The following is a 25,619-nucleotide window of genomic DNA, read 5'->3' as shown; positions in this document are numbered from 1 at the left end:
ACACACCGAATGTCGGATAGTATGTAGTTTTAAAATACACAATTGTTTTTGCTAGAAAGATTGCAGTTATTGCAAACACTTCAACACAGTTATCTGGTGAAATTTTCGAACTGTGTCGAAGTGTTAGCATTAACTGCATGCTTTCCAGCAATGATTATTGTGTATTTCAAAACTAGATAGTATCCGACATTCGGTGCACTACCTTATTTATTAAATGTAATTGATATAAACAAGTAAATACGACTACTTAACTTTCAAGCGGTCTGCTCGACTGTTACTTCCGGTGTGTGTATATCCATCACGTGATTTTGATTGTACCCCTTGTGATGTATGACAAAATAATTTATATGTCCATTACAAATTGTAAGGTATCGAAATTGTTCAGTAACAATTAATTGTCCAATACAAGTACTCAGTATAAAATTGTTTAATAATAAGTGTTGACTTTCCTTTTAATTAGTTTTACCTTTTTTGTTATGTCGGAGATGATGATGAAATTCATCATTTAATTAATACTCTTTTTTACCTTTAAATGTCAAAATAATTGAACTTTCTAAACATAATGTGATATCAAGACATACATAAGCTATGTTTTAACATGACAATATATAAATGATAACTTTCGATCTAAAAAGAAATGTTAAGTACTGGTCAGTTGTTTAAAATTATTTTACTATGTGACGGACAGAAGAGAAGTTAAGTGTCCATTACAAATTGTAAGGTATCGAAATTGTTCAGTAACAATTAATTGTCAAATACAAGTACTCAGTATAAAAGTGTTTAATAATAAGTGTTCAGCATCAGATTGTTTGCTAAAAATTACTCAATATCAGATTGTTCGCTATAAAGTACTCGGTATCAGAATGTTTGATAACAAGTACTCAGTATCAGAGTGTTCAAAAATAAGTTTTCAGTATCAAATGATTCTATAAGAAGTACACAGTATCAGATTTTTCGATAAGAAGTTTTCAGTATCAGATTGTTCAAAAATAAGTAATCAGTATCAGATTGTTCATAAAGAAGAACACAGTATAAGAGTGTTCGATAAGAAGTTCACAGTATCAGCTGATTGTTCAATAAGAAGTTCACAGTATCAGCTGATTGTTCGATAAGAAGTTCACAGTATCAGCTGATTGTTCGATAAGAAGTTCACAGTATCAGCTGATTGTTCGATAAGAAGTTCACAGTATCAGCTGATTGTTCGATAAGAAGTTCACAGTATCAGCTGATTGTTCAATAAGAAGTTCACATTATCAGCTGATTGTTCAATAAGAAGTTCACAGTATCAGATTGTTCAATGAATGTACTCAGTAGCAGATTGACCGATAAGATATATTTATTATTAGATAATTTATTATGGAGTAAGTGTAACTTGAAGGACATATATATACAATTTAATAGCATATACTTTTCCATTAACAATCTAGTTAAACACAAATTCACAACTCGAGTAATCCTATAATTGTTCTATTGATAGGCATAAGTAGATAATTGCTGACTACTTTTTTCAAAAGGCCACAATTGACATTAGATAGCATTTAACTGTGATCAAGGTATTCACAATAGTATCAGGTCGCATAATAGTAATCTTAAAACAACGAATTTTAATAGTAGAATATATACAAAAGCATTGATTACTTGCTGTTCTTGATATATTGATTACAATACATTGCAATATTACCATTGTGTTTATAGTTAATAGACGAAAAGATATGTTCTATAAAACTTAGAAAGGAAATTCAAGCAATTCAATGGGATGAGGAGTTGTGAATATGTCTTCAGCTTTCAGTATTTGATAGTTGTACATTATTAATTGTCCAATAAGAAACATTTGTTATGGAAAAGTTTACAGCACTGTTCAGTTTCTAGCAATTTAAAAATGTTCGTTTTTCACAGTTGTCAATCCATCATGCCCATCACTTTTGTGTTCTGTAAACATACAAGTATTGAATGATTAGAAAACTTCATAATCGTTCGGCTGTATAAATTCGAAGACATTTCCGTATTGCTGCTTGGAATGTATAAATTCGCAGCTTCTGATCAATATTGTATCTTTAAATCGGAAGCGGGCTGACACTCGAGAACAATGCTCTCTGTATGTTAAATTACGTTGAAATTTTAGGGGTTTGATTTTCGATTGCTGCAAAGCGAAATTTTAGTGCCCATCAAACATACGTATGTTTTCAGTGCCAGTTCAAATTTCCAGCCTCTTTTCCCTGTCGTTAGATCTTTAAGAAACCTTCAATTTTACTAATATTCAAAACATAATTGCAAGCAAGGAACAATTAAGTAAAAAATACATTGGAAATACTATATGGCAAAAAAACTAGATCAAAAAGTTACATATCAATAATCGAATACCGAATAATAAACATTAATGTTTGACGCAACACTTTGAACCTTCCATGTACTGAAGTGTGTCTTCTTTTCCAACTTCATTAAGTATAAGTCTAATAATATCTCACTGATTTTCAGGTGGATCTCTGTCATTTCGCATCATATCTCTTCCTCTTGTAGCAACAGGCGAACCCCTATTTTTCGGCCCTTTCTCTTTTCTGCAGAAGGAAGCTCCTGCAGTACCACAATCATCTTGTCTCTCCTCCAAATCTCCTGTTTCATCCTGCTTGACAGCTTGTGATCTGTGATCTGTAAATGAACTTCCACGTCCTTGACAACTAACTATATCGTCATTTCTTTGTAGTTCACCTCTGAAATAAGAAACACATTTTTTAGTAAGACAATACATCCCGCTTTTAAGTTTTTGAATATGCATATTCCATTAAAACGGATTAAGGAAATTCCATTACCACGTCCCCATGAAAAAACCCGGCCATAAACATAATAAATGCTGGTAAAAATGTATGATGACTACCTCCATACAATTTCAAAATAAATACTTCCTGTTTTAATTGACAGAACTCAATATGAATACAACAACTATTTAGCAATTAAACGGCAAAATATATTGTATAAGAATAAGAATAAGAAAGTATTAAAAAAAATACCAAAATACAAGGTACCTGTAATTTTTTTTTTTAAATTATGAAAATCAAACACTTTCAACCATTGGAACGAGTAAAAAACTAATGTCATATTACTGACTAAATTCAGTCAATTCCTGAGGAAAATTATGGGTTAAAATTGGTTTAATAGCTAGCTATTGTTTCTGCAAATAGTTATCAAAGGAACCAGGATTATAATTTAGTACGACAGACGCGCGTTTCGTCTACATAAGACTCATCAGTGACGCTCATATCAAAATATTTATAAAGCTAAACAAGTACAAAGTTGAAGAGACATTTGTTCTTTTTCTGTAATACAACATGTAAAAAAACTCATCATAGAAACCAGGATAAAATTGTGTACTAACGCCAGACACGCGTTTCGTCTACAAAAGACTCGTCAGTGACGCTCGAATCCCAAAAAGTTAAAAAGGCCCAATGAAGTACGAAGTTGAAGAGCATCGAAATCAACATTGAAAAAAGTTTTGCCAAATTACAGCTAAGGTTGTATATTTCTGAGGTAGAAAAGCCTTAGTATTTTAAAAATTCAAAAGTTGTGTAAACAGATAATTTATAAACGAATTTCTCTTGTCCTGTTAAACCTTAAGAAGTTTTTCAAATTGAAGCTATATTATTAATAAAACTGAATAACATAAACTAAATCAGAACATTATCATAGAACATATGTATGCATATGTAATTTGATGAATAAGATTGGCGTCATGAAGTTTTAACAAATATTCAACTAACAGTTATATAGAAAAAAAAAGTTGAAATATTTATATTTAACAATGACAGAAGTAAAGGTTTTAGCTTAAAGTATATGTCGATAACAATTCTAGAATACTAATTGCATTGGAATACCTCTCCTGATATTATTTCTTGATCCGTGATCTTAATATAATCGGCTTAGTTATGTTTACAGCAAGAATACATGATTTTATTTTCGAGTAGTAATGTTGATAAGTATGGTATTGACTTTTTATATCATTTATCAAATCATATTTAGATTTTTAAATGAGTTGAAAATCTACTAAAATCTTCAATCTTTAAGAAGAGTCAGGGTCCATATACCAACAGTCCGCTCAGGTTAAAATAGTTTTGCAATATATATCAGTGATTTGGCATTTGGCATTTTAAAAGGACATCTGACTTTATAGTTTACTTTCATTATAAGTTCTTACTCATTTCTACTAAGCACATGCACTGAACTATAATTTACGTATTTCCCCACTAAGCTGGTGAATTACCTTTAAACATGTTATATAACCTTGTAACACTTTGTTTGTCGTTCTCTTTTCTAGCAGATGGAGGTCTTTGGTGGATATTAAAAGAGAAGCAAATAGCTGGAAAAGGGAATCTGATGTTCCATGTAATATAAATTTCAGATTTTCATTTTCATGTTATGAATTTCCAAACCCCAAAATTGTGTGCTTAAATGGATATACATATGTAATTTAGTTTCTTAATTATAAAATTGTTACATTTAAGAATGTACCTTAGTGTATTGTAGAATTTTGTTTGCCTTTTCGTCATTTTCGCTTTTTGCCATATTTCAGTTTGGTTAGGCTCTTTTGTATTTATCTAATCTTTATATAACTATCCAGCTTTCTATTAAACAGCTGTTCTCCTAATTTCTTGAGTTTATACTGTTTTTCTTACCTATCTCTGAGGCTCTTCTTCTCTACTTTTTCCTTTTCTTCTCTCTCTGAAGTTATATATATTTACATACCTGACATTTAAATAAAAAAACACACATCTTAAACATCTGAAATAAATAGCTGTTCTGAAGATTTGTTCTATTGAAATGCTATGTAAATTAATGTTGACCAAAGATGGCACATAAATGATCGTTCATAACTTTAAAGGTGATAGTGATTTGAGAGATACTCCAAAAACATAATAGCTCTAATAATTTGTGAATCCAACCATAATCAATATCACTGCTAAGTAATCTTACTATTTTTTAAAATAAAACCACAAAACTAAAACAGATTACACAATGGATATCAAACCAAAAGAGTACCAATATGCGAAATTTCAGTATTTATCAAGATTGTAAAAAATCTCCTTTTATCTTTATTTAATTTTTCTCACCATTAAGTTTTCTTTTTTCTTGTTCACCAACTGCATGTGATGAATTATTTAGAGTCATTGACTGAAAGCCCTTTATAACCTGTCTATCTTCTGTAACCGCCGTAACATTTGGTGTCCTGCCATGTGTTTTGTTTCCCGACCATTGTTTATTACTGTAGTTGTTTCCTTTGTTGTAATTTTTTACCTCTTTAAGGACTGGTGGATGAATACCCATCACATAATCTGGATTACTACAAACAAAAACTAGTTTGCATTTAAATAAATAAGCTTAGAAAGTTTTTGTTCTTTCTTATTGCAATCAGCTATGTTTGTTTATTAGATGATCTTATCATGTCTGTTCGATCCCAGTCATTATTCTATTATGTTTGCTTTGGTTTTTCACCCAATTTTGTTAATATAATGGAACTATAAACAACCGTTTTATTAGTTGGATGCTAAACAAGTTTTAAAATCGGGTAAACCTACCATTTTCTTCTGGAAATGCCTGTGCCTAGCCTGTGATATTACGGTTGTTTTCCCTACCTACCATGATTTAGTCTATCATTTTATTTTGTAGGTTTTTTTTGTCTATTTCAATTTTTCTTAGAGTTCAGTTTATATGTTAATACTTTTTGTTTTTATCAAAACCTTTATGTCAGTGTTTGTTGTAATTCTTACACAAAGAATACTTCTTAAATCAATTTTCCATACTTTTTCCCCAAATTAAAAATATATTCTCTTTTTCAGAAGACCGATAAATTGCATTATCAACATTTGTGTCAATTCTCTTTTATAAATTGCATACCCTAGGTAAATCTTCATGTTCTAAGTACTTACTATTTCCTTGCTAGTAAATCATCAATATACGGTTTTTTTTCAATGGAATGACCCCTTGCTGTATTGAAATCTGCAAAAAAAAAACAGTACTGCATTTCCTTTAATTGCATTTCCAAAACCAGTTTAAAAAATCATTAAGTGTTAACTTGCCTGATGTTCAATGAGTGCGAGACATATGGAAAATGGAAATTTACATTTACAGTTACCAGCAATACATCAAAATACTATCTATATCATTTGTTGATTCAAAAAAAGTGGAAGATGTGGTTTGATTGTCAATCAGAAGAGAATCCAAATGAAGTACAAGTTAGCAACTATAATGTATAGATCAATTTTAAACCATCAACTATGCAAAAAAAACAATGATGCAGAAAAAAAGGCCAGAAAAAAATCAGTGTTCATTATATATCCTGATTGTGATAAGTGTTATTCAAACTTCTAAACCTAAGTTTTGTATCTATGAAAGAATTCCGTTTATTTCTGTCTGCAAATTTGACATTTTCAAAACTATATTAGTTTATAATAATATTTATAATAATATCTTAAACCAATTACCCTCCATAGCCTTAGAAGGATCAATGCCTAATCTTTCAATCATGTATCTGAAGAATAAAAAAAATTATGGAGTTTAAACATATTGTAAACTTTCTAAACTATTATATACCACATATGTGTTATATATATTTATCATATATTTAGTACAAAATACAGCTATTTTGTATATTTGACAAAGGTTCGTTTTTCCAGTCTGTATCACCTACCCTGTATCGCATACCCCGTATCGCATGGCTAAACCCGTATCGCATACCCCGTATCGCCTACCCCGTATCGCATGGTAAAACCCGTATCACATACCTTTTTGGGTTTTTTGATGAATTCATTTTTTTTTTCTTTTTTGACTTAAGAAAAAACTTCCTTAAAATAGGTCAAATTTTTGAATGACCTCATTGTTTGGTATGTAACGCCACGAACGTCAAGTTTTCATATTGTAAGTGACGTTTCGAACATCAAGTTTTCACAACATATTTTTTGGCACACTAAATGCAACTATAAAAAATACAAAACACTCAAATTAATACAATTATAAACAAACTATTTTTAAAACAACAGATTGTAAGGTAACCCAGGTGCTTTGTATAAATAATTGAGCAGTTATTTTAAGGCTTTGAAACAAGACAAAAGCAGAACTGAAGGTAACCCAGTGCTATGGATCAGAAAACAGTTCATATAATATAATAGACGTATTTACACTTGTATGCAAATTTGTCCGCCATTAGGTAAAATAACACAGGTTCCCGTAAACTTTGACATCATAATTTAAAATATCTGACGTCACAATTCCTAAGTGATTGTTGTTTGACGTCAAAAGGTGATTCGGAGTAGATCTGAGGTCATTCGGAGGCAAGATTCAGCTAAATACCAAAAGTTTAAAAACGTTTGAAATATATGATAAAGTGTATAATACATGGCAAAATCCGTATCACATGCCGTATCACCCTCGACCAATATCATCCCTCGGGCCTAAAGGCCCTTGGGCTGATATTGATGTCTCGGGATGATACGGATTTTGCCATGTATTATTCTCTATATATCGTTTTAGAAGGTAAGAATGTCCTCAATGAGTTAAGCAAATAAAAATGTTATCGTTTATAGATATTATTTTCTGTCATACATTTAAATAAATCGTAAATACATATTGTTTCTAAAAAATGTACTTTTTAATCAGAATGCACCCATTATTGAAATAAAATAAATAAGGAACTGTTATACCTAATGCAGAATTTAAAGAATTTTTCTGAAAATTCTAAATACACTTAACAGTTGATGTTTTGATAGTTTTTTCGTTTAGTTTCAAGTTGTATATGTTCTTGTTGTATCTTGAGGGATACTTGGTAAAATATTTTGATGCCAAAAAGTATTCTTGCAAAATGCTAAGATGAGAAACAGTCAATCTACCTTAATTTTATCATATTTCAGTTTGTATTAGACGAGCAAAAAATTTCAGAGGGACAGTCAAAGTCATAGATAACATCGTCATGGCTGAAAAAGATAAAGACTTAAAGACAAACAATAGTCACAAGACACAACATAGAAAACTAAAGACTAAGCAACACGAACTTAGCCAAAAACTAGGGGTGATCTCATATGCTCACGGAAGGAGCACACATCATGTTGCTCGTGTTATTACAACCCCGATAAATAGTCTCATTTGGTGGGTGATTTGTGGAAAAGGAACTAGATTGTAGTTTTGGAAAATATCTGATATCATCTGTGAAACGGTTCACAATTGGGAAGCTGTTTTTATGTATCATACTTACCTACATACAATATATCCAGTTCGATTTACTCCATGTGTACAATGTACACCTACTACCATTTCTAAAATTAAAAAAAAAACACGAGTGCTAGGCACTACTACATTTGTTTCATCGGGATGTAAAATATGTTAAACATACCTCAAATGTATCAACAACCTGATTAAGTCATAAATAGCGCAATGAACATTTTAAAATATGGACCTAACTGTGATACTCAATCCAATCGTGATAATATTCGTTTAAGTACCAGAATATTTTATTTGGTACAAACATATTTGTAACTGTGAATTACCGTTGGCACTCTGCAATGCATTTAAATACTAAAGTACTTCATCTTTTAAAATACGGCCCAACGATGATAGATCTGCATTTGTTCTTCCTTCAGAGAGATTCGAACCCTTGCATCTGAGAGATAATGGCAACTACGCCTACACGGTGTCTGATACAGTCTGTCATATTTAGACGTATATGATAAAATTTAAATTTGATGTGACGGCTTGGTAAGAAAAACTATCATATTCTGGTTATGCATGGTTTTATAAATGCATTTTTATCAAATCAATATATCATATGTTTAGCATTGTTCTTACCTTCATTCTTATTCTTTATGAGGAATTTCTCTACAACGTCAAAAAATCTAAAACAAATAATGTTAGATCAAGCTTACGTCCACTTCAATGAACTTTAGTGGCTAGTTGTCTCATTAGCATTCTTATCACATTTCCTGATTTTTATATGACATGCCCCATCCTGCCTATATAAGAGTGGAAAGGGTTGCTTACTTGAATGCTTTTTTGCATTGAATTAAAGTTTAACTGTTTCTGTAACTGTGGTTTCATTTATTTTCGTTGGTTACTGAAAAACTTTTTCGTGGTTTAACAACTGGTTTAACAACTGGACCGAACATGTTTCCACAATACCCGTATAAACCACGATAATTTGTACCCAACTAATAATAATGATCTCGATCACCAACCTACTAAAAATGACAGAGTCGTCATGTATAATCGACGAGATAAAACAGAAGCGCTTCCGGTGGCTTGGACATGTTTTGAGAAAGGAAAACTCAAGTATAACAAAAACAGCCCTTAGATGGACACAACAGGGAAAGAGACCAAGAGGACGTCCCAAAACTACATGACGGAGGACTATAGAGAATGAATTAAAAGACCTAAAGATGACATGGGGAGAGGCAGAAACAATGGCAAAGAACAGACCAGAATGGCGAGGACTTGTGTTGACCTTATGCTCAGATCGGGGCAAAGAGGATAAGTAAGTAAGTAAGCAATAATAATGATACTGCAGTATTATTTCAGATTATGATATAGTCTAACACAAATCTATTTTAATAACTGTGACCTTGAACCTAAATGCAGTAACTCATAATAAAAATGTTTTTTTTTTTTCTCATTATCAGTAAACATGTATTCATTAAGTTGACAGTTCGATAACAAATATTCAATTTAATAACTAGACATACTGTCACTTTTCTGTACAATTTTATGTCTATTTGTAGTTATTATGATCTTGACCTAACACTTAGTGACCTCAAAATAAATAGGACCTTCATATATTGTTTTTAAATATAAATCCAAGAAGTGTGGCAATTTGATATAAAATATGCTACTTAGCATTCTGATTCCTGAAACCACTTCTGAACAGACGTTGTCTCCTATCAGTATCTATGATATCATTGGTACACAGACATCGGCTATGTTCGCATTGTCTTAACCGAAATCCCGTCCTACTTTTCTATGACCTATCGAATAAGTCTGAAGAAATATTATTCTACTTAAATGAGCAACACAACGGGTGACAAATGTGCAGAAGAATGTGCTTGTCATTCTGGAACATCCCCATCACTCCTGGTTATTGGTTGAGTACGTGTTGTTCAGTCTTTACTTTTCTATGTGATGTTTTGTGTACTATTTAAGTTTGGTGTTTTTTTAATTTTTGAATTGCCAATTGTTTTCGACTTATATGTTAGAATATTCCTTTGGTATATTTTGACTCCTCTTTTCTCTAGCCTGAGTGATCGTTAACTTTGAGACCTAAAAATCATAACAGATCTTTTTTTTCATTCAAAGTAAGATTACAATCCTTTCTGCAGTTTCTACTTAAGCGTTCTGTATGAATTTGATCTCTTTCTAGTTACTATGAATTTTGAAGCAGTAAACCAAAATGATGTATCCAGATTAAATTTCAATCTGATTAATACTTTTAATGGATTTATATGAACATCACTTTTCCAAACTTTTTGTCTAAATTGATTTACTATGACCTTCACCTTAGACTAGTGGACAACAAATCTACCTCTGAATTATAAAACCATGTTGCAATCCTATTTTATGTTATTTGATAAAGCATCCGGAACTCACTATCGAAATGTTTCGCTTTCTCAGATCTTGGGATACAAGTAAAGTCGATTTCCTGTAAATTTACCGATGTTGTCCATATTCCCGATTGAGATAGTGTATATGAGTGTTAACTCGCATGTTGGTGATGCATGAACAGCAACTTGTCTTCATTCTTTTAGAGTACATTTGATTCCTTAAGGTTCAGACTTTAATACTGTTTAATGTATGGCATGATGTAAAAATATGATACGGGTTAGCATGCAGATACAAAAATGACAGATGGACGGAAGGGTAAAAAAATGTACTCCTGCTTTTTCTTACAAGGGAAATAACAACTTAGACAGACAATAACAAAAACAATTTTCAAATATCACATGTATTTATAGATTATCGTTGATTATCTCAACGAGATTGATTTTCTCGCTTGAGCTGGTACAGCGAAAGTGAGAAAAGCAATCGAGTTGAGATGACCAATGTTCCAGCTTAAGTGAGAAAATCAATCTCGTTGAGATGATCAACGATAATCTATAAATATTTCTTATTAGTATTGTGTTCACGTCCTTATAATAAAAAAAAGTTGGGCTTTGATTTACCTATAAACTACCGCATTTGATGGTACATCGTGTCCTCCGCAATAAATGTGTTCATGTTCAACTTTCTTTTCAGTAAATTCCTGAAATATAAATTCAAATTCAAATTCTCGAAATAAAAAAAAACCAACATTCCTATATAGTTCGGACGATTTAGAGCGTGACACTAGGACTTAGCACTGTCCTGACTGAAGATAACAAATGCCACGCTTAATTACTTTTCTTATTTGAATGTTGTTATGATTGATTGATTGGTTGTTGTTTGCTTAACGTCTATTGGCAAAAAGTGCATGCAGTTTCAGGACGAGAACAAGTCCACAATAGTTACAATACGTAGACCTTATAACAGAGGCCATCCGGGATGAAGGCCAGGGAAATTAAACCTGACACTTGAAAATGAGTGTCTGTTGGAAAGGGCTTAACATTTTGCCCTGCAACAGACCCCTCAAAAGAGTTGCTACAATGGTTAATAAGCGCAGAGAGCGTGGCACTATCTTTACACAGGACATTGGATTTAACGTTCCCATTCTGACCGGAAGTGGCTGCATACTTGTACTTCCCGCCATGTCAAATGGACGCCCAACTCTGTTAGGGGTTTTACTACGGGTCGGATGAAGACTTTTAGTGACCATATTTCTGTTCCTAAGTCACCCTTTAGGGTAAATTTTGTTATGTATTATCTCATTAAAATTTGCAATGCAAATGCTTACTGTTTGGTGATAGTACCTATCGGTATATGTTATATCAATAACCAGCCCTAAAACATGACCTTTTTCTTTAATTTTCTCTATCGCATCCTCAGGACCAAACCTAAAAAATACAATGGGTTTTTTTTTAAAAGTAAACCACAACAATACTGAACTCTTGAAAATTCAAAAAGAAAAATTCCTCATCAAATGGCAAAATAAAAGCTTAAACACATCGAATGAATGGACAACAACTGTCATATTCTTGCCTTGACACTTTGCATATTCTTAGGTAGAAAATTATAGATTAAACCTGGTTTTAACGCTAGCTAAAACTCTCACTTGTATGACAGTCGCATCAAATTCCATCATACAGGCAACGATGTGTAAACAAAACAAACTGACATAATAGGTGAAAATGTCAAAAATATGGGTACAGCAGTCAACATTGTGTTATAATCTTTTAAAATCACTATAAAAACAAACAAATATGTAACAAAGAAGCTCAAAGTGGCATATAGACCAAACATATAAGCAAAACCTAAAGTAAGTAAGTAAGTAAGTAATTATTTATTAAAGTGACATATGTATCATAACATACATTTATACACTTATATACATAGCAATTTGATATTTACTACTGATCCATTGGACCTATATGTCACTTTAGCAATATTATATCATATTCGAAAAACGTAAAAGTTTACAAAATGAAAATACAGATGTCAATTTTTTTTTTTACATGAATGAATGCTGAATTTACGAATTTTGCAGTTGGTTTTTGATAGTGTTTCAGTAAATGAATAAGTTTTTCGCTATTGTCACTAAAACTGTCTAAGACAAGAATACACAAAACTACTAGTATAGTACAATAACACAATGAATGTATAAGTGTACAGAGCCACGTCATATATGTTTCAAATGAACATTTCAAGGCATAAAGACAAAGCACATTAGCAAAAATGAAAGACAAGCATACAAAAACGTTTACAATAGCACAATAACGGAAATTAAAAGTACTACTTGTATACAGAGTCATGACATATGTATCATGGCAAAGAAATATCAAAAGGCATAGAGAGAAAGCACATTCGCAAACTTGAAAGACGAATACAAGAAAAAAGTAAAATCACAAAAATACTGAACTTAGAGGAAAATCCAATCGGAAAGTCCATAATCACATGGCAAAATCAAATGACAAAACACATAAAAAACGAATGGACAAGAGCTGTCATATTCCTGACTTGATGACTAGAAAATAAGAAATTTGGTAGGACAAGTTACGATAAGGACTGTTTATGACACCCCCCCCCCCTTTTTTTTTTCATTTTCCAAATTCTGTTTTGGAAAGCTACTTATTATGGTAAAATATTCCCTTCTGTTTGAAGTTTGTTTGGATGAATTTCATAACCACTTATTTTAGCAACTTAGTGAGGTGAGGGGGGTAAATTTTCTGTTATTATTCAAATACTTTAATTATTATTCACTTTACAGGTGTTCTGTACAACGAATTTTAAGTTTTTAAGTGCCTGCGCTTACGTGACCCAGTATTTTTTTTATTCCAATTTCATGAGAACTGTTTTTGCTGTCTAAATCGCCATAATTTTCGGCGGGTGACGTAGGCGCAAGCTATTAAATTTTAGGAAACAATGGCCAACCAGATGCTTCGCAGGGCGTAGCTTTATACGACCGCAGAGGTTGAACCCTGAACGGTTGGGGCAAGTATGGACACAACATTCAAGCTGGATTCTACGGAAGCGTATTAGCGCCATACATTTTTTTTTTTATTTTTCTTCCTATGTTTGCGTTATAACGCAAACCTTTGCGATATAACGCAAACCTTTGCGTTATAACGCAAACCTTTGCGTTGTAACGCAAACCTTTGCGTTATAACGCAAACCTTTTGCGTTATAACGCAAACCTTTGCGTTATAACGCAAACCTTTGCGATATAACGCAAACCTTTGCGTTATAACGCAAACCTTTGCGATATAACGCAAACCTTTGCGATATAACGCAAACCTTTGCGATATAACGCAAACCTTTGCGTTATAACGCAAACCTTTGCGATATAACACAAACATTTGTTTTATCTTATTTCTTATTTAAGATTCAAAGGAAACAGTAGTTATTAATGGAGGAGGCTGGATATAATAAAATTTATCACCTTTGTAGTAATTGCAAAGTAAACTACTTGAATAATTAGATCATATCAATGACTAATAATGAGCATAATAATATAAGAAGATGTGGTATGAGTGCCAATAAGAAAACTCTCCATCTAAGTCACTATTCGTAAAAGTAAACCATCATAGGCCGAATTACGGTCTTCAACACGGAGCATTGGCTCACACTAAACAACAAACTATAAGGTCCCCAAAAACGATATCCAAGTTACTACTAGTATATATATTACAAAGAAAATTGAGTAAATTGAGGTTATACCTAAGAAAAAAATCAACCCTGCTAATATAGCTATAACCGAATATAAATATATTTCCAAAATAAGCTCTCGTTTGAGAACTGTGTAAAGTAGGTTACATTCAAACAAGCTACCCTTTGGCAATAAATGTATAGAATGAAGATGTTTCATTAATAAAATTATGTTCTCTCTATTCAAATTGCTACCCAAGCATCTTAAAAAATACTTCATTATATTGAAATGAAAATTCAATGACTTTCTATCAAAGAATCTTGATCATATTCTGAGATTTAAAAAAAATGTTTCCTTATTAATAATTCATTTTAAAGCAGAAAGATCATTTTGTCTATTTGACTTGGAGGTTTCACAATTGTATGACATTATTTTTGATCTTTCAATTTTAATATGACTATATACTATATCTATTTTCTTGTTAAATTATATACTTTTCTGATGCACAAATCAGTCTTAATTTATGTATAATTGCACTTCAATTATTCCATTATTCCTATGCATATTTATTATAATGATTTGGCCTTGTGTGTATGTTTCTTTTTTTATCTACAAGTAAATCACATCCGAAGTGAATGACAGACGGACATATATACAAAACTTAATGAATAATTGAAATAAAGATGTTTGCGTTATAACGCAAAGGTTTGCGTTATATCGCAAAGGTTTGCGTTATAACGCAAAGGTTTGCGTTATAACGCGAAGGTTTGCGTTATATCGCAAAGGTTTGCGTTATAACGCAAATGTTTGCGTTATAACGCAAAGGTTTGCGTTATATCGCAAAGGTTTGCGTTATAACGCAAAGGTTTGCGTTATATCGCAAAGGTTTGCGTTATAACGCAAAAGGTTTGCGTTATAACGCAAAGGTTTGCGTTACAACGCAAAGGTTTGCGTTATATCGCAAAGGTTTGCGTTATAACGCAAATGTTTGCGTTATAACGCAAAGGTTTGCGTTATAACGCAAACATAGGAAGAAAAATAAAAAAATAAAAAATGTGTGGCGCTAATACGCTTCCGTAGGATTCCGCTCTAAATTTGGATTGTGATTAAATAGTTGACACAGCATAGGTTTCTGACACAGAATGAATGTGTTCTAATGAACTTAAAATTTTTGTTTTCTCTTAGAGCAATTCACTATGCTGTTCAATATTAATCCTCTCAAAAAAATGTTTGAAGAAATTTTCTTTTAATTTATGAAATTTCAAATGAGAAAAATTGAACCCAATTTTTTAATCACATCCCCCTTTCCCTTATTCCAAAACTAATCTCAATTAAAATATTCTAATGGAGTTTGCAACAATAACTACTCATTTAAATACATCATAAAATATTAAGATGTAAAAAAACTGCTTGTTATCACTGAATGGTAAAGATTATTTAAATTTATCAGTTGGTAGTAAAAAGTGAATATACATTGTATAGTGTATATAACAAAGATTTAAGTTGATTCTGGACAAAGAAAGATAACTCCAATTAAAAAAAATTCTTGCAATAAGATATTTCTTGCTTACTATTTTGGACAAAGAAAGATAACTCTAATTAAAAAAAAATTGGCTATTTCACAATATTGTGAAATTAGATATTTCTTGCCATTGCACAATACTGTGCAATTGAAAAGACTTGCTATTCCACAATACTGTGCAATTGAAAAGACTTGCTATTCCACAATACTTAATATAATAATTTTAGATCCTGATTTGGACCAACTTGAAAACTGGGCCCATAATCAAAAATCTAAGTACATGTTTAGATTCAGCATATCAAAGAGGCCCAAGAATTTAATTTTTGTTAAAATCAAACTTAGTTCAATTTTGGACTCTTTGGACCTTAATGTAGGCCAATTTGAAAACGGGACCAAAAATGAAGAATCTACATACACAGTTAGATTTGGCATATCAAAGAACCCCATTTATTCAATTTTTGATGAAATCAAAAAAGTTTAATTTTGGACCCCGATTTGTGCCAACTTGAAAACTGGGCCAATAATAAAAAATCTAAGTTCATTTTAAGATTCAGCATATCAAAGAACCCCAAGGATTCATTTTTTGTTAAAATCAAACTAAGTTTAATTTTGGACCCTTTGGACCTTAATGTAGACCAATTTGAAAACGGGACCAAAAGTTAAGAATCTACATACACAGTTAGATTCGGCATATCAAAGAACCCCAATTATTCAATTTTGATGAAATCAAACAAAGTTTAATTTTGGACCCTTTGGGCCCCTTTTTCCTAAACTGTTGGGACCCAAACTCCCAAAATCAATACCAACTTTTCTTTTATGGTCATTAACCTTGTGTTTAAATTTCATAGATTTCTATTTACTTACACTAACGTTATGGTGCGAAAACCAAGAAAAATGCTTATTTGGGTCCCTTTTTGGCCCCTAATTCCTAAACTGTTGAGACCTAAACTCCCAAAATCAATACCAATCTTCCTTTTGTGGTCATAAACATTATGTTTAAATTTCATTGATTTCTATTTACTTAAACTAAAGTTATTGTGCGAAAACCCAGAATAATGCTTATTTGGGCCCTTTTTTGGCCCCTAATTCCTAAACTGTTGAAACCAAAACTCCCAAAATCAATCCCAACCTTTCTTTTATGGTCATCAACCTTGTGTCAAAATTTCATAGATTTCTATTAACTTAAACTAAAGTTATAGTGCGAAAACCAAGAAAATGCTTATTTGGGCCCTTGTTGGCCCCTAATTCCTAAAATGTTGGGACCAAAACTCCCAAAATCAATACCAACCTTCCTTTTATGGTCATAAACCTTGTGTTAAAATTTCATAGATTTCTATTCACTTTTACTAAAGTTAGAGTGCGAAAACTAAAAGTATTCGGACGACGACGACGACGACGACGACGACGACGACGACGCCAACGTGATAGCAATATACGACGAAAATTTTTTCAAAATTTGCGGTCGTATAAAAATCGTATTTTTCCTTCTTTTGGCGTTATTGATGCCCTTTTCAGCCCAAAATCTCATCCGTTTTCTAAATTTAATGGTTTTGAAGTTCATCCAAACATTTACTTCAAACCTTAGGGAATATTTAAGCGTGATAAGCAGCTTTTCAAAACAAAATTTAAAAAAATGAGAAAATAGGGGATCCAAAAACGGGCCTTGTCGTACCATGTCCTTTCAAAATACCCAACGTGTTTACCTTATTCAAATGTGATATATTTGCATGAGATTTAAAAGCTTTGAAATCATTTTAACATACATAAATAAAATTCAAAAATAAGAAAGCAATGAATGAGGTTGTTCAATGTGATATATGTCTATTGTGGAGAGTAGTTTCATTGGCAATCATACCACATCTTCTTTTTTATACAAGCGCTAAATATATTAATTCTAAGAATTGCAAATATCAAACGACTTTAAAGTGTTACATTACAAATGTTAAAAAATCCTTAAGAAGAATCCTATATCGCTACTGAGTACTCATTCCAGTGTGGCGTCAAATATTTCATAAATTCTTTATGAAGTCAACATTTTACGGGAACTTTTGTGATTTTCACTTTTGATTTCTACTTTTTTCTTCTACAGTCATGACAAAAGTCAATTTTGTCAAAAAGGTATGCAAATATGAACTTAATTGCATACAAAATTGACTTTTGTTACCTGATATGGAAATTAAAACACAAAAGTCAATTCTTTTAGACAAAATTGACTTTTGTGAGACAAAATTGACTTTTGTGAGACAAAATCGACTTTTGAGAGACAAAATTGACAAAATTCTATTTTGTCTCACAAAATTGAGACATAATTAAATTGAAACAAAATTCAATTTTGTCAATTTTGTCTAACAAAAGTAACAAAATTGACTTTTAATTGACAAAATTCAATTTTGTCTCAATTTTGTAACACAAAATTCAATTTTGTCTCACAATAGTCAATTTTGTCAATTTTGTCTCACAAAAGTCAATTTTGTGTTACAAAAGTCGATTTTGTATGCAAATTGGTTCATAGAATCCAAACTAAATTTATTTCAATTTGCATACTAAATTGACTTTTGTCGCCCATTATTCAAATTAGGTAACAAAAGTCAAGTCTGTTTAACACAAATGAATTTTGTCATGACGAAAGTGACTTTTGTCCACTGAAAATAATTTTGTATGACAAAATTTTAAATTTGTAGTATGTTACAAATTTTGTTAAACTGAACTCATTTTTGTTGAGCAAAAGTCACTTTTGTCCGTACGAAATTGAATTTTGAGTACAAAACCACAAGGGCGCCCCGTAGTACTCATACATCTTGTCATTATGTTATTCTGTAAGATATTCTCGTATCCTTGTCTTTCATATTTTTGCTAATGTGCTATCTTTAGATATGCCTTATGGTGTTACTTCGATACATTTAGCGTAGCTCTGCACTTATACATTTGGTTATTGTGATATTGTAAAACATGTCATCACAAAGTCATGTTTGTATGATTGTCGTTTTTTTTTTTTATATATAAAAACCTCCATATTACTGGATTGCTATATGTTTCATATTCAGACTTTTGTATTTGCTTACCTTTCGTTTTTATGAACAGCTGAAAGTATTTCCTAAAATATGTTAATGGCAAAATTATAGAAATATTTTGCTACAGCATGATTTCAATATTTAAGGGCTAGATACATGCGTGACACATGTGTGGCATTTTTGCCCTATTAGCTCATTTGATAGACTCCTCATCGATATTAGACTTCACGTTTTGCACCTCAGATTCACGTTTCGTCTACAAGCGACTCACCAGTGACGCTCGAATAAAACATAAAATGGAAGTTTAATAATGCACAAAGAGTTTATATTCTTAATTGCAATGAAAAATGTAAAATTGAAATATATTTCTCGAATCAATACCAAAACTGTATATGATCAATTCAAAAGGCCAATAAAAATCATTATTACAGGTTTCAACAATAATAATTGCTTCTACACTATTTGTCTTCTTGTTATCTGTAGGAAATGTAAAAAGCATGGTAGTCCGATATACATAGAGATTCCAAACAAAAGAACTGATATTGTACCCTACACCGTAAACAATTTGTTCATTTGAAACCAACAGCTCACACAATTTTGACAATAAATTTATGACTCTCATTAGACCGATTATCAATATTTTCATTATTTAAATATAATAATTTAGGACACTGGAATATCTGTCTTGGAACTCTACATAGCATATCTAAATGTTATTGAGTAGCTTTCATATTAACTACAAAAACTTCTCCAAATAATAATTGTTCTGAAAACACATCAAACGAATCATATTCCTGACACGATACAGGCATTTACTTTATATGTAGTTAATGGTGGATTGAACCTGATTTAATAGCTGGCTTAACCTCTCATTTGTATGACAGGAGCACAAAATTACATTATATTGACAACAATGTGTGAACAAAACAAACAGACATACATATTATATGAAAACATGTAAAAAATAGTGGAACAGTAGTCAACATTATGTTATAATCTTAATCACTTTTTAAAGTAACAAACAAATATGTCGAAAAAGAAGTAACAAAATGACCACAACAACATATTGCCAGCATTTAGTTTACAGAGACGTGTAGTATTGATTGCTTCTTTTTGTAACTTTATAGGGTTTTGAACGCGTTGACAGTGCGCACAATTAAGAATGAAGCGATTCATACAAAATGTACTTCGGTCAACGCTTTTACACCCCAATGAAGTTACAAAAGGAAGCATTCAATTCTTAAATTCATACTATAAAAAGGTATAGACTTATTAAGAAGGGATATAGTTACGATACTGTTGTCAGGTCATAAAAGATTGCATATTTTGGCGTTAATATTGACTCACCTATAGGGTCTTTGCATCGAAACTAAACACATCTATTCAAAAACCAGTTGTTGGCATGACACGGGTTATGTTCTTCTCATATATGTTATGATGGTATGATACTTAACCCCTAACGGGAAGGATTGTGCCTGATGTTCATATGATGAAATCATAATCATTGAAGTCTGGAGCTGGCATGTCAGTTAACTGCTAGTAGTCTGTTTTATTTATGTACTATTGTAATTTTGTTTATTTTCTTTGGTTACATCTTCTGACATCAGGCTCGGACTTCTCTTGAACTGAATTTTAATGTGCGTATAATCAGCAGCGTATTGTTATGCGTTTACTTTTCTACATTGGCTAGAGGTATAGGGGGAGGGTTGAGATCTCACAAACATGTTTAACCCCGCCGCATTTTTGCGCCTGTCCCAAGTCAGGAGCCTCTGGCCTTTGTTAGTCTTGTAATATTTCAATTTTAGTTTCTTGTGTACAATTTGGAAATTAGTATGGCGTTCATTATCACTGAACTAGTATATATTTGTTTAGGGGCCAGCTGAAGGTCGCCTCCGGGTACGGGAATTTCTCGCTACATTGAAGACCTGTTGGTGACCTTCTGTTGTTGTTTTTTCTATGGTCGGGTTGTTGTCTCTTTAACACATTCCCCATTTCCATTCTCAATTTTATTGAATTACGAAAGGTTTTGACATTTTATTTAGATATTGTGAGATTGTTCATATCAGCTGACAATCCGTACACACGTTATATATCAGATATGCTGAGTTTTTGTTGCAAAAAAAAAATAAGACTTCAACATTGAAAAAATAAGTAAAAGAAATTATTGTTAACTTGTTTCTTCTATTGTGTCTTATATCTGTCTAGGATTAGTTTGCTACTAATCATGAACCAATCAGTTTTCTCGTTTGAATTGTTTTACATTTGTCATTTCGATGACTTTTATAGCTGATTATGCGATACATGTTTAACATATTGCTGAAGGTAGTACGGTGACCTAAAGTTGTTGAATTATATGTCATTTGGTCTGTTGTTCTCTAATTGGCAATCATAGCACATCTTCTTATTCTTACACACATTTTTGTTTTAGCATCTGAAATGTATTATGTATCAAAGAACTTACCTTCTTCAATGGAACTTTAAATGCAACAAACTTGGTACCATTGATCACTTCTCCAAGCGATGCATACTCGTCCCATCTATAAATGAATGAATATAGTCAACAGTAGTATACCGCTGTTCGAAAATTCATTAACGGATTGACAAAAAAAAATCCGGGTTACAAATTAAACCTGAGGGAACGCATCAAATATAATACGATCAATACTACACAACAGAAACACAACATTAAAATGTAACACACACACAGAAACGAACTATAACAATGGCCACTTTCCTGACTTGGTACGCCGGGGACATTTTAAAAAAAAATGGTGGGTTGAGCCTGGTTTTGTGGCATGCCAAACCTCCCGCTTTTATGGTAATGTTAAATTTAGTATTAAAACTTCAACATTACATGACAAGACTACAATACAAATAAACAGGAGAACCTATAGGACAGAGAAACACACGAATAATAGCTAACCATTATTAAATGAAGATGAAAATGACTTATTTTTCAATATTGAATGACATTAAAACAAGAATATGTTCATGGTACACGGATGCCCCACTCGCACAATCATTTTTTATGTTCATTGGACTGTGAAATTGAGGTTAAAAATCTAATTAGACATATTTTGACTATAATGCCTGTTTTGTTCACGCATCGATGTAAATATAATGGAATTTGATGCGACTGTCGTACAAGTGAGAGGTGTAGCGCTATAAAGCCACGTTCAATCCACCGTTTTCTACATTGAAAATGCCTGTCCCAAGTCAGGAATATGACAGTTGTTGTCTATTCGTTTAATGTGTTTTATCATTTGATTTTGCCATTTGATTAAAGACTTTCCGTTTTGAATTTTCCTCGGAGTTCATTATTGTCGTGATTTTACTTTCTGATAAAACACATAGAAACAGACCGCTTTAAAACATTTTTTTTTATCTCCGACAGGAAGTAATTTCAACAATTTTTTTTTTAAATCAAACAATAAATAAAATTTAAACACGATAATCTATATTTTATTTTAAAATTCAAAAAAATCTTTACGATCAACCAAGGATTTATATAGTAAGACGTCTTACTAAAAACATCCTTGGATCAACAACATTTAACAAAATAATTATATTATGGACAGGCGCACTGTGACATCAACTTACCTGTCTGGTGATGTAAAGTTTTCTCTTTTTTGAAACATTATCTTTAAGGGGGACTTTTATGGTTTAGATATTATTAATTTGTATATTTTTAACTCCTAGTAATGGGATTCGTTCAGCTAAAGCTTTCAAACCAGGAACCTCTATATATGCACTCTTGGCGGTTTATCCAGAATCCGCTGAGGTTTTCCTTAGCGAGGGAGTAATTCCATCAGAGATAACATAGTTGGGTATTTTTTTTTTTTTAACGTTCAAAATGAAAACGAATAAAAAGAGACATGATAAAGAAATCAATGGCCATGAAGGAAAGATCACAAATATGAATTGTGTGTGATTTATGGTTTGGAGGGAGAGGGGACTTAAAACCATGCAACACACCTCACATTTTGCGGAAATGTGGACGTATTTTGTTGTCATAACTTTAGTGCCCAACAAGATTTTTTTTAAGGTAGAAGAAAGTGATCTCAAAACGATCTTATTGAATTTTGATGTAAAAAAATAGGCATATCGGACTCACGACGGACATATTTCGAATTAAATTTTGATGGCTGACTACTTTCATTTTTTTTTTTATTATTTATAACATTATTATGACACTAGAAATTGATTGTTTTTATCTTATAAATCATAAATATGTCTCTATTTATATATAGCTTGCTATCTGTAAAGTATAATAAATAAAGATATATTATTTTAATTGTTTTTGTAGTGGTTGAATCGACTCTAAATACAGACCTGAAGATGACCGTGGAAACTTCGCGTTTTAATCTGAGGCCATTTACCATTTGGGGTTATCTAGAAGTATATTTTTTTATATTTAAACCAAGATGTCATTTATGAAATTGGATTTTCATTAACATATGGTGAAAATTGCTGAAAGATCCCTCCTAAAATTATTGATAACTACAATTCTTCATTGACAAATCAATAACTATATTGGTGTTAATTAGATTTTAGACCCTCTCATAGATAGCTCATCTGATAATTAGGGAGGCCCCTCATGGGGGGGGGGGGGTGTCATAGTAATCACATAATCACCATTTTTTTGCCAATATAATCACATAATCATTAAATATTTGCTTATCTTTAGTAATCAAATAATCATAAACTAAAAATACAGTCCTAGGTAATCAAATAATCATGAAATATTTGGCTTAATAATCAAATAATCATTAAAAAAACGGCCAAGTAATCACATAATCAAAAACCCCATGAGGGCCCTCATAAGGGTTTAGGAATTCAAAAACAGATTTTTAAAAAATATTTCAAACAGGAAGTATTTCAACAAAATTACCAAAATTCAAAATTTTGAAACACCCGATAATCTATGTATCTTAAGTTTTGACTTAAAAAAAACATTTGTCAATCGTCACACGCTAACTGAAATGTTGTAACTTTACCTCTCTGGCACAGTGTATTGGTACATAATATTTTCCTGATAATAAAAGTCTTGTTAAATTACGAACTGCTACCTTTATCTAGCACTGATCAACTTACTGTGTCTGTATAACTTATTTTTCTAACCAATGAACACTTCGATAATTTGAACTCAACCAATCAAAACCAACCATTCTACACAGTAGAGTTCACTCTATCCGTGTAGATGACTTTTCGAAAATGCATCATCAGTACTGCCACTAAAAGATCAAAGTTCTATTTACAAATTAACATACTGTAATCCGTGCAGTGATATAACACTCTATATCAACAATGAGATGCAGGAATTTAATCAGATTAACATTAGTTTTTATCTTGTACAATTGCAAGTAAAACATAATTATAAAGTAAACTGGAGTAAAACAATGAAATTTGAGATATTTCAATGCAAACAAATTGATAACAATTTTAAAATGTCATCTTGTTTCGGAAAGTATAAATAAAAATGTATTTCATTTGATAACAATTTAAAAATGTCATCTTTGTTTCGGGAAGTAAATAAAAATGTGTTTCATTTAAATCTGATTACAAGAACATTTCGTGAATCCGTACACAAATTCAATGATCCAGAAAAATAAAACACTAATGATTTTTCAGTCTGCGGATATGGATATTAAATTGCACACTGCTAGAAAAAAGAAATATTGATGTCAAGGTTAAAAACGCTAATAATGTAATACAACTTACGGGAAGTGCCGTTACGAACAAAAAAAATAAATATTAATAAACAAAATTTTAATCTGCTAAAGCCCCAGTCCCACTAGACCACGATCGCACCACGCTCACCGCGAACTAAATTAAATTCAGATCGTGGTGAGGTCGCGGTATGAGCGGCATGAAAATGTAAATTTTCGTTGCTTTCACGATGCTACTACGTCCTCATTACGCGTCTGCAACGATCCCGCGCTACGATTATAACACGTTCTCATCGCGCTTATTCTGCGACCTTACTACGCTTATCAAGATCTTTCTACGTTCATTACGTTTTCACTACGACCATACCACGAGTTATCCGATTGCAACACGATCTTACCACACTTCAGCAATAACGTCAACATCGTGTTTCATATAAATACAGTATCATTCCTTCAGTTCTATTTCTGAATGATACGCAGATTTCTCGAAAAAAATAGTCATGCCACCAAAATCTACTAAAACACATCGGCGTGGTGTTAGGTTTGATGTAGAGGCAGATGGAGCTCTGATAGAAGCGAATCTTGATCAAGTAGAGATGTCGGACCGACCAATCGGACATAAATTACAACCTATTGCTGGTCCATAAATCTGAAATGACAATATTTTAGTGAACGATAGCAGATATGAAACAGATGTGTCGATAGATATAGGAAGATGTGGTATGAGTGCCAATGAGACAACTCTCAATCCAAGTAACAGTTTTTTAAAGTAACAATTATAGGCCAAGATACAGCCTTCAACACGGAGCCTTGACAAAATTATTTTATTCAATAATAATACTTTTTCTGTTAAGTCTGTATACGTATGTATACGTATGTATCCCGTCATACTTTGAACCACACATTATTTTATCACATTTACTGTTGAGTCTGGTGTTTGTTATATCAACTTTACGTGACTATGCATGTATGTATGCCTTCATACTTTGAACGACAAAATCATTTTTATGTCTACCTGTACGAATTTCAAACGCGCATTTTTACACCAGCAATGAAAACCTTCTTTCCTTTACGGGTAGACTTTATATACATAAATTAAGTGGTACAAGAAAAGCAAAAAGAGTATGTTAAATTTGATGTATGCCTTTTTGTGATTCTTCGTTACATTTGTTTTTTTA

General features: G+C 31.9%; 1 protein-coding gene across 1 annotated transcript; it reads right to left on the bottom strand.

The window, feature by feature from the left end:
* Nucleotides 1-1,284: 1,284 nt before the first annotated feature.
* Nucleotides 1,285-23,866, bottom strand: LOC134716205 (RNA/RNP complex-1-interacting phosphatase-like). Its single transcript, XM_063579043.1, has 13 exons — nucleotides 23,770-23,866; nucleotides 21,234-21,309; nucleotides 18,824-18,855; nucleotides 11,891-11,990; nucleotides 11,184-11,263; nucleotides 8,824-8,870; nucleotides 8,234-8,294; nucleotides 6,471-6,517; nucleotides 5,916-5,985; nucleotides 5,100-5,329; nucleotides 4,665-4,710; nucleotides 2,466-2,708; nucleotides 1,285-1,929 (listed from the first exon to the last, which is right to left on the bottom strand). Exons 1-13 carry the CDS (start codon nucleotides 23,793-23,795, stop codon nucleotides 1,917-1,919), a joined length of 1,071 nt encoding a protein of 356 aa, XP_063435113.1. The 5' UTR covers nucleotides 23,796-23,866; the 3' UTR covers nucleotides 1,285-1,916.
* Nucleotides 23,867-25,619: the final 1,753 nt, after the last annotated feature.

Source organism: Mytilus trossulus, chromosome 4 (assembly GCF_036588685.1).
Source record: "Mytilus trossulus isolate FHL-02 chromosome 4, PNRI_Mtr1.1.1.hap1, whole genome shotgun sequence".
NCBI lineage: Eukaryota > Metazoa > Mollusca > Bivalvia > Mytilida > Mytilidae > Mytilus > Mytilus trossulus.
The sequence above is the reverse complement of the archived record's forward strand: the minus strand, read 5'-3'. Positions and strand labels throughout refer to the sequence as shown.

Excerpts from the sequence above, each read along its gene's own strand:
- LOC134716205 (XM_063579043.1), bottom strand. The coding sequence starts at position 23,795 with ATGTACCAATACACTGTGCCAGAGAG. Across the intron at positions 8,295-8,823 it reads CATAAAGAATAAGAATGAAG|AAATGGTAGTAGGTGTACAT; the intron begins GTAAGAACAATG and ends TTTTAATTTTAG. Across the intron at positions 2,709-4,664 it reads AAGAAGAGCCTCAGAGATAG|AGGTGAACTACAAAGAAATG; the intron begins GTAAGAAAAACA and ends TTCTTATTTCAG.